The sequence below is a fragment of the Apium graveolens genome, chromosome 4, assembly GCF_009905375.1.
Source record: "Apium graveolens cultivar Ventura chromosome 4, ASM990537v1, whole genome shotgun sequence".
Classification (NCBI taxonomy): domain Eukaryota; kingdom Viridiplantae; phylum Streptophyta; class Magnoliopsida; order Apiales; family Apiaceae; genus Apium; species Apium graveolens.
The window spans coordinates 124335659-124346286 of NC_133650.1; the positions used below are offsets into that span (position 1 = coordinate 124335659).

Consider the following 10628-nt stretch of genomic DNA (forward strand, 5'->3'; position numbering starts at 1 on the left):
AGAGAAATCAATGATGGGACTTTTTGAGGGTGGCTTATCAGTTACTCGTAGATAAGGAACCCTGTTCAGGTGCTTTTTTGTGCTCCTGTTTAAGCCACTCCAAACAGCCCCTGGATCCTTTTATTTTGTATATATTGCTTTAATATCCAATCACATTTAAAATTTAAGTTGTGGTTTATGAATGACTCAAGAAGAAAACACCTTAATCTGCTCATGGCCTCAGATATTGAAATCAAGACAGGAGTTTCCCAGGGTTGACAAACTATACTGCAAGAACTACTGTAAGTGGCTGCTTGCACTTAGCTTGACACTCTTAATTCTGGTTACCTAAGTTTCTGATTTTAGATTCTTGCATCTGGTTCAAGGCTTGATACTGGATACGCTTAAAAGTTTATCGAGGTCACAATCGCAATATGAGTAAACGAAGACAATTTAGAATTTTTTTACAATTATTTACCAGAAGTTACTACGAATCAACAAACATCGAATTTTAATCTTTTCAGGTCTGTTGATAGAAATTTTCTTTTTTGCTTTGAGCACATATAAATTTTACATAATAAACTGTGGAACTATAAATTCCTTGCCTTGTGACCAAAAAACTATATATACAAAAATGTTTGGTGCCAATGAATGGATGTAGTATACCGTCATCTCCCTTGTGTAGTTGCCAAGGAAAAGAATGGAGCTCCAGAAATGCTCTTCGTTCTTGAGATCTTCTTCACCAATATCCTCCACTTGATATCTTCTTTTTTGTTCAGTTTTGTTGTTCTGTACTTCAATGTTCTGATAAAGGAATATTTGATTAGTCCAATAGACTAGTTTCATGATTTCTGTAACAAAAACTATTTCTAGAATATTACTCTGTTGTTCTATGGAAAAATTTAGCACTGAATACTGATTGATATTTAGATACAGCTTTTGGGTGGGTCTTAGTGGGATTCAAATAAGGTTATGCACGTCTCCGGATAAATCCGTTATGTAAGTAGCTTCACCTTATTTTTTGTAAAGAAGCTGTTCTCAGGTTCAATTAGATATCAAGTAGATACTTCAAATGCAGAAGTGCACAACCTTGACTGAAATTCAAATAGTTGGTTTTCTCTCAAAAAAACAGTTAAATTGTTGTTAAGGGTGATGTTTCCAGATGTCCAAATTATTTAGTTAACTTTGGTCCTCAAACAGTATGCTCAAAGCCTGAAACTAGTAAATTTACCGAAAACATATGCAAAGAGATGAATATTTTTAAAATGAGAAAAAAAATTAAAGTGGAGAATTACCCACAACACACACCTGCAAAGAGGAACCCTGCACATATCAGAATCAGCACAAAGACGAGAATGCAGTTCCAAGAGCTGCCCCATTCTCTTGCACTGAATGCAGCCACCAGACACTCTCAAGTTGCATTTTGAAAAATGACGGAAAAGCGATTCTAAACCTTTACAAGCTTCATATTTGCAAGGTGGCTGATCCTTCTTAAAGCCCTTGTTGGATGGACCGATAGTTCGACAACCATCTTTACATATATGAACAAGAGCTTCCATTGCCTCGTATAACTCTAAATATATCTTTCTATCTTTCAACCATTTTGTCCTCTCCTTTTGAATCTGTATTGCAAATCAAGACAGTGAGAAAATCGAGGATGGCTACTGAAAGGGGTTTAAAATCAGTGGCAGCAGTAAATCATCATTTCAGAAAAGATATACTTACTGTATCTTCATAAATCATGGACACCATGAGTTCCCTCTCTAGCACTGGATGACTCTGCTTCATTACTTGCCATCCTTCTGTGGCAGAAACCGCCTTAAAGCTCTTCAGGATAAACCGATGGCAAATGAGGCTAAGCCTAGGGGCGTCACACAGAAGCGCTAATTGAAAGATATCTACTACATTCTCTATGGAGAGAAATCCGTTCTCTAGTCTCCTTTCACACACTCTTTTTAACCGAGGAATCACAAAGGTATGAGACAGTACCAACAAATGCAACACATGTTCCTCCAGTTCATCTACTTCATAGCTACATAAGAATGTTTGAAGGTCAGCAAAGAGCAGTACCAAGGTTATTAAACCAAATACATTTTTCTATGGTGTTCTTCCTTAAATTGATATTATATCAGGAGGGGACCGATTCTCAGATAAAATGTAACTTTAATTGTCTAGGTACACTGAGGGTAGCATCTCAAGAATATGATGCAAAAATCAAAATGCTTACCAATTTGAGTACAAGAATCGAATGAAAACTCGAACTGCATCATGTGGAACCCCACGAATTGAGATTGATCTTTGATGGCTACGGCATTTTGAGAGCCTTAACATGTTTTTAAATACTGAGGAAGCTACGCCCTGATAAGAGAGATATGCCCTTTATGAATGTACGACTCTCGATTCAATGATACTAATAGAACAAGACAGAATAATGGATTTCATATTTATTCATACAAGCAATAAGTTGATACTGAATTAAGCAAGAGACTTCAGTCTTTAAAAGTACTTCATCCAATGCTAATAGGTAGCATAATGTAGCTATTTTAGGCTGAAGTTGTTCAACATTATCATATGAACTAATTTTCATCACCTCAAATAACCAAGAAATATAACAAAAAACTTACGAGAATACTTGCGTGTGCATAGACAATGTTGCCATTATCCGTATTGATTAAGACATCTGCTCTGTAAGCTTCATCAAATAGGCGATCCCAGATACCCGACATTGCAGCAGGAACACACTCAACATCCAGTGCCTGACGATTCGAATGGTAACTAGTAGTTAATCGACCACATAATGGTGGAGGAACTGGAATATCTTTCTTGGCTTTTAGTTTTAGGGTAAAATTCTCACTGTTGCCCATCTTTTCGACAGCTCTGCAGAAATATAAAGAGTGAAAGGATCAATTATTCAGTATTGCTGGACATCTGCACGCTATATATGCATCTTCTAAGCATTTGTATATAGGATGATATAAAAAGCAAATTTGCATTTAGAATTAGACACTAGTAGGGTTTTTTTTTTCAAACTTCGACTTTTTAGTTAAAACATTATCAGAAATTTTTCTAAGCCCTTACTAGCATCCAAAAATTAGCGATGATCATTTTAGTCCCGGCAAATTAAGGAGTTTCGGTTTCGCCACTGGTATCACTTATATCTCTAGTTACAACTTTAGAAAATTGATAAAACATCACAAAATTTAATTGTACCTTGCAAGAGGAGAATGACGATGAAATAGGGATATCGTTGATAGGGAACAAAATAAAGACTACTAAAATCAACCAAAGTATATCTGTAACGCTATATATTGTTGCGATACTAAATTCAGCAACCTTTTTGACGTGACAATGGAAGGACTGGATTCTAAGGAAGAGAACAGAGAGCTTAAATGAAGCCGAAAATGAAATATATATAGTACTAGGAGTAGCTTATAAGCATGACATACGGTCAGATTATGAAAAGTACACGTACGAAATAATGATAAAATAAAGGATAGAAATGAATAAAAATGATCTGTACTTGTGTCAGATCCTAGTCAATTGTCAAGTATACATCGATCTAATCCATATTTACAACAACATACGGGTCTATTTTTAGTCGTTCTTGCGACGCGCTTATTCCTGCTGCTTTCTACAACTACTATTCAACGGGACGTTTCAAATTTAAACAAACCTATTTTTTACATAATTATTGAAATTATTATTGCTCTAGTATTTATCATGTTTTTTTTAAGGCAATAGTAATCATTTTTTGGCGGAACACTCAGATCTAGGTACTTTGATCATGGGTGATTACGTAATTATTGTGTACATTGAAGTGTTTAAAACGCTTATGAGAATTAGTTGATGGAGAAATAGTGATTAATTGGATTGAATAATTGTAACATTACTTGGAGGATAATTTAATTTAAATACAATCAATCTATAAAAAGACTTCAAAAATATCATTTATTATTAGTCCGATATTGATATTTAAGTGTTAACAAAAAAAAATATGTATCATCATTCCATATTTTACATGAACGAAGATAGATATTTATATTATATTATAATAGATGAAATATTAAAAGTTTGGTAGTCGGTCGTTCAGTACTTGCTGAAATTACTTAATTACCCTCACTTAATTATTCTAATTCTAATTATTGGGTCGATCAATTCTAATTCTGATTGATACTGAAGTCAACTTACTCTATTACTTTACCAATTTCAATTCTATTTTATATCGAACTCTATATCATTATAATTTATATTAAATTCAATTTCTTCTACCAATTTATATTTTAATTCATATCGAAATCTATATTATTCTAATGTGTTACTTCGGGCTAAATTAAATTTAAGCAAACTAAATATAGTTATTAAGATTTAGTTGATATATCATGTGAATCGGGTTAAGGTAAAATAATAATACTATTCATCCTCCTAAAAAAATTATACCGATGAACTTGGATAAATAAAATAATATATTTTATTTATCCAGGATAAAAAAATACATTATACAGTTGATTCAGACTAACACAAAACTAAAATAAAAATACAATTCGACCACTAAAAATAAAAATATATATACTAATTACTCATTCTAAAACAAAATTATTTTATTGATTCATACTAAAAAAAAAATTAAACTAAAAATAATTAGTTTGATTTGGTAGGTGTATTGAACATCGGGCTAAAATAAAATAATGTAAACCACTAACCCGGTATAAATCAAATTAATATTAGATTAACTATAATTCATATCCTATTGATGTGAACTACAAAATCAATTTTTAATTAAAACATAAATACTTTTTTTTAAATACACATAAAATTATCAATAAAACTATATCGTTCAATCAGTAATATTGTCTTTTTTGAATACCTTTTATAAAATTATAATTAATCGATTAAGTACTCACCATGCTAAAAATAATATTTTTTAAGGTCTGAACATAATGGAGACATTATATTTTTACCCTCAATAAAATGATAATTTTGTTATAATAACATTCCCCCTTACCAATGCTATCACTTTAAATAAGTTTAAATGTTCTAAAAAGTTATGAACATATACGTCTACTAATATAATTATTATGAATTCATATCATTTAAAATTTTAAATGAACAAAATTAAGAATTGAATTCAAAAAAATTTAAAAAAATAATAAAATATTAAAAAAAATCTATGCGATCCGTGCATCGCGGGTTTTAAGCTAGTATATTTAACAGAATAATTGGTATATTGTATATATAAAAACAATGACTCATCCTTAGATATAATACTTAATATATTGCTCAACAACTTTTTTCTTTTTAAAATTAAAAAGAATATCTTATTTACCTTTTTTTTAACCCTAACTTTATTATTATTGTTGCACGGCTTATCTCGGTTGAAAAGAGATGTCTTGAGCAATTGGAGAAGCACTTTTGATAAATATTGTTTGAGTTTATCATGTGTTCTTTATATCTTGAAGGGCAATAATAATTATTTTTAGATGGAAACCTCGTCTATTTTGATCATGGGTGATTATGTAATTACTATAGTTTTACCCGTTTTACCCGTGATATGTACATTAATCCATAATTATATAGTCCTTATATTTATATTTAAAAAATATCAAAATTTAACTACTAAATTACTCATTTATCCTTTTGTATAAATTATATCATTATTATTAATACATAAATTTACGTATGCCAATTATAGAAGATGCCAATATATTATAAAACTGTATAATTTTATATATATTGGGTATATTAGTCATCAGTGTCATCAATTAGATTAACTGTGCAATGTTAACCTATTTATTATATTGATTATTATTATAAAATTAAAAAAAAATGGAACACTTTTGAAAGAAATCTCAGTCACTCATTTTTTAATACTACTTTTGAGTTGGGCCACAAATTTTATATCTTATGCATATAAATAATATAAATATTTTCTTCTTATCTTCTTTGTCGATCTTCGTCTTTTCGACGAGTTATCTTTTATGTCGATCTTCGTCTTTCCGACGAACTCGCAGAAAATCAATTTTCATTGTTACTTCCTACTTTTTCTATTTTATTCTCTCTCTCTCAATTTTTTCAGATCTATAAATGTTATATTAATTATATCTACTCGTCACGGATACTAGATTCTTCGATATTTATTTCTTACATGCGGACTTTCATATCTTTGTTTTCATTTTTCAGACGCATGATTTATTTTCAATTTTTGTCGAGTTTTGTGATTTTATGATGATTTTGGCTTGATTTAGTTATCTGTGTATAGTGATGGCACAAACACAGTTGTCGTAATAGTTCGATTTTAATGATTTTATTATGTAGTTGGCGATTTGTAGGTGGTTGGAGGTTGTGACTGTTTGATTTCGGTGATTTATGTTTGATTGCGGTTATTTCTCTTTAAATCTGATTCAAGTTTTTTGATTACTTTTTTTAAAATTTTGTTAATTACAAAATGATTTTGGTCTGCTAAAGTTGATCGGTGTAACCGGTGATCGCCGAAATTTGAGGTTGAAGTAGGAAATAGATGATAGTGGTTAATGAAAATTCGGATAAGGTTAATGGGTTGTTAGAGACGAATATAACAAATATTGGATTAATAAATTTAAATTTCGTATAGGTGGCCAGTATATGCATTTTCTTAAAAACTCAAATTATTAATGTATATCATTTTTTGATTTTAAAACTGAACTACATATATAGTCACAATATAGAATCCTACAAATTAAGCAAAATAAATATACTTATGTTAAGAAATAAAATGTTATATTAATTAAATCTTAGTATTTTTTTTAAGAGATGCACATTTGGTTTCACTCTCAAATAAAAAAATTGTAGAGATTTTGTCTCATAATACTTTGCAATATATTATTATTTTATTGGTGATTATATGTGATGATGACTGTGACTGATTATTGTTAGGTATGAATACAACACAGGGGGGGTGAATGTGTTTTGGCTTAAATGTTTGATTTTCGATCGACTTAGGCTTTAGCAGTTGGTTGTTGTTAATGATTTAGTAGAATGGATGTTAAACATAAATAGCTGTGCAAATATGTAAAAAAAAATCTTCAAAACTCACTTAATTTTATATTAAAAATCAAGCAGTGTTTTGTTACAAAATCTCTAAGTTCTTGTTTTAGAACTTAGCTTCTTTCTTGAGAGAGAACACACAATTTTTCTAATCTGATTGTTCTTCTTAACTTAACTACAGGACCAGTGTTAACTTTATAACTCAGTTAACTGCTGGTTTACACAGTGGATAATAAACATGCTATTAGCTTTTCTAAACTGTCACATGTCATTTCTATTTATAGAAAAGCAAATCTTCCATTTCTGGCTTAGCATATCTTTAGCATCCCGTGATTACTTTAATCTTCTCTGTCAGTTAATCTTTGTCGTTGATCTTGCACATCTCTCAAGCTGCTTTTTGTAGACTTGTCAATCCAGCTGTGTAAATTGTTTGTTGATTTGCAACCTTGGATATTGAACTGTTCTGCAATTCTGTACTTGGAGAAATTTCTTCACTTCGAGATCTCCAGTTAAGCTGTAAAGAACTCGACATCGCGATAGGCATGTTGGCTTGTCGATATCTCTGAAACTTCATTGTTGCCTAGACTTATCGACAACTCTGAGTTCTCTAGTGAATTTTGGTTTATCGATAACTCAGAGTTCTCTAATGGACTTTGGCTTATCGATAACTCAGAGTTCTCTAATGAATGTATACTTGTCGATATCTCTGAGTTCTCGACAGACAATTCCTGAGTTCTCTACACCCGGTGGATGTTGCTTATGTTGGGTTCCGAAGGCATAAAACGCAGCGGATAAACGTAAATAAAACAAAAATTCGAAACCCAAAAACAGGATCCATGTATAATTATGGGCAGATTATGGAGATAACGAATCATACCTTTCAAGAGATTAACTTTTACGAACTCAACGGAGATCCTAGCTATCACGCTTTGTGTCTACCTCTCGGAGAAACACCTCTATGGTATCCACACGAGCACCTTCAAGAACGTCTCACGAACTTGACTACGGAATGGATGTACTAGCCTCCTTCTTGACGATCTGAATTGCCTCTGCCTCTCTTTTCTGCTAGGGTTTTCTTAAAAAACGTTCAAGCCTCTTTAACCTCTCATTATCTATTTATAATGACTGATTAAAAAGGCCCATAATAGCAAAGCCCAACCCTAGTAGGTATTGGATTAAATAATAAAAACGAATTTCTATTATTTAATTAATAACTAAGTCATACTTAATTATTATGGGCAAAAACATTCCTTTTAATTCGAATTTATATTATCTCAATTAAGTCTTACTTAATTATAATAAAATTCAAATAATCATCAATTAATTTAAATCCATAATTTAAATTAACTATTCCATTAAGTGCTCTATTTGTGCGACCCTATAGGCTATTATTTAATTGGAAATAATTTTATTCTCTAATAAAATTATAAACAATGAGCGGTATCTAGTAATACATCATTGTTACCCAATTAAACAATAATTAAATCGTGATTAGATAAAACCTTTCGTGATTAATGTTTTTTTTCGTGTAATATAATCCCTTTAACCATACATATTATAGATTAAACTCGAGGCATGTATTTAGTCATCCTCTTCAACATTTAATCTGGGTTTACTTGATGCATGAGTAGATTATTGAAACAAATCATTATTTGAGCATGGCCATGCTTTTATAATCTCACTCAATCAAGAGGCCAATAATATCTCTCCTAATTATAGGAGGGTTAAATCCTTTATCTATCATTCATATTTCTCATACGACTCATGATATACCCGATGTCCACTTTTATCATCACCCGATCAAAAGTAACTTTTAATGTAGTCAAAGTATATTAATCCTCGTATAGAAATATAATGATTTCAAGTCAAAGGATCGTTACACCATTATCACTGTGAGTCTTTCTTATGACTTTATTAAACATGAAGAATCTCACTGTGGGTCTGTCCAGTACCATGTACTCTCACATGTACCTATGTATTGACTTCAGTATCCCCATACTTATAACCAATGAGATGTGGTTATCTTGTCAAACAACATACTAGTCTATCTATGTATTATTATTGTCCTATATAATAATACTCGACTAGGGACCTTTAAGAATATGATATATTATATAATCTCAAGTTCAAGTCATGTACTTAAACTATACAATTTGTATCATGATTCTAAGGACATTTATTATGCTAACAAAATATCGCAGTAATTAAGGTCATAATAAATACATTTATTGAATGATCAACTGACATAAAGATAAAAGAATAATGTATTGCCTCTAGGGCACCTACACTAACAATCTCCCACTTGCACTAGAGCCAATCACCCATACATCTAATACCCATGGAACTAGTGTGACCATCGTGCTTCTGCTGCGACAAGCCTTTGGTCAGTGGGTCTGCAATGTTATCATTTGTGTGCACTTTACATATGTGTATATCACCCCTTTCATTAATCTCTCGAATAAGGTGAAATCTCCTGAGTATATGTTTAGCCCGGGAGTGTGATCTAGGTTCTTTAGCCTGTGCAATGGCTCCATTATTATCGCAGTATAGATCAATGGGATCTGCGATCGATGGAACCACTCCCAAAACAGAAATGAACTTTCGAATCCAAACGGCCTCCTTAGCTGCTTCACAAGCTGCAATGTACTCAGCCTCCATTGTAGAATCAGCTACTGTTTCTTGCTTTGAACTCTTCCAGCTTACAGCACCTCCGTTTAGACAAAACACAAAACCAGACTGTGATACAGTATCATCTCTGTCTGTTTGGAAACTTGCATCGGTGTAACCTTTTACAACGAGTTTCTCTTCTCCTCCATACACCAAGAATGAATCTTTAGTTCTTTTCAGGTACTTAAGAATATTCTTAACTGCCGTCCAGTGACCTTCACCCGGATTAGACTGGTATCTGCTCGTCATGCTCAAAGCATACGAGACATCTGGGCGAGTACATACCATTGCATACATGATAGATCCAATTGCTGAAGCATATGGAACTTTATTCATGTGGTCCTTCTCATCCAATGATTTCGGACATTGGTCCTTAGAGATCGTTATCCCTTGAGACACAGGGACATATCCCCTTTTTGCATTTTGCATTCCAAAACGATGCAAAACCTTATCAATGTATGTGCTCTGACTTAGACCGATCATCCTTCTAGATCTTTCTCTATAGATCCTCATTCCTAGAATGTAGGATGCCTCTCCTAAGTCTTTAATGGAGAAATTGCTCCCTAACCACGTCTTAACAGCCTTTAGAGAAGGTATGTCATTCCCCATTAGTAGTATATCATCAACATATAGTACTATGAATGCCACATAGCTCCCATTAACCTTCTTGTAAACACACGGTTCATCTTCGTTTTGAACAAAGCCATACTCTATGACTATTTCATCAAAATGGATATTCCATCTCCTAGAGGATTGCTTCAATCCATAAATGGATCGACGCAATTTACATATCTTGCCAGCATTCCTTGGATCGACAAAACCCTCAGGTTGTGTCATGTACACATCCTCTTCAAGGCTTCCATTAAGGAAGGCTGTTTTGACATCCATTTGCCAGATTTCATAATCATGGAATGCTGCAATGGCAAGTAAAATCCTTATAGACTTGACCATAGCCACTGGTG

General features: G+C 32.3%; 1 protein-coding gene across 2 annotated transcripts; it reads right to left on the bottom strand.

Annotated features, from left to right (window-relative positions):
- Positions 1–201: 201 nt before the first annotated feature.
- LOC141719472 (BTB/POZ and TAZ domain-containing protein 4-like) lies at positions 202–3382 on the bottom strand. 2 transcript variants are annotated; one of them, XM_074521854.1, is made up of 6 exons: positions 3190–3382; positions 2604–2856; positions 2207–2337; positions 1705–2011; positions 1275–1601; positions 202–783 (listed from the first exon to the last, which is right to left on the bottom strand). In XM_074521854.1, exons 2-6 carry the CDS (start codon positions 2841–2843, stop codon positions 550–552), a joined length of 1239 nt encoding a protein of 412 aa, XP_074377955.1. In that variant the 5' UTR covers positions 2844–2856; positions 3190–3382; the 3' UTR covers positions 202–549. The 2 variants fall into 2 exon arrangements, with proteins under 2 accessions (XP_074377955.1, XP_074377956.1); XM_074521855.1 differs by having other exon boundaries at positions 205–783; positions 1288–1601; positions 3190–3380.
- Between the last annotated feature and the right edge of the window lie 7246 nt (positions 3383–10628).

Excerpts from the sequence above, each read along its gene's own strand:
- LOC141719472 (XM_074521854.1), bottom strand. The coding sequence starts at position 2,843 with ATGGGCAACAGTGAGAATTTTACCCTAAAACTAAAAGCCAAGAAAGAT. Across the intron at positions 1,602-1,704 it reads CCATGATTTATGAAGATACA|ATTCAAAAGGAGAGGACAAA; the intron begins GTAAGTATATCT and ends TTTGCAATACAG. Across the intron at positions 784-1,274 it reads TTTGCAGGTGTGTGTTGTGG|AACATTGAAGTACAGAACAA; the intron begins GTAATTCTCCAC and ends TTCCTTTATCAG.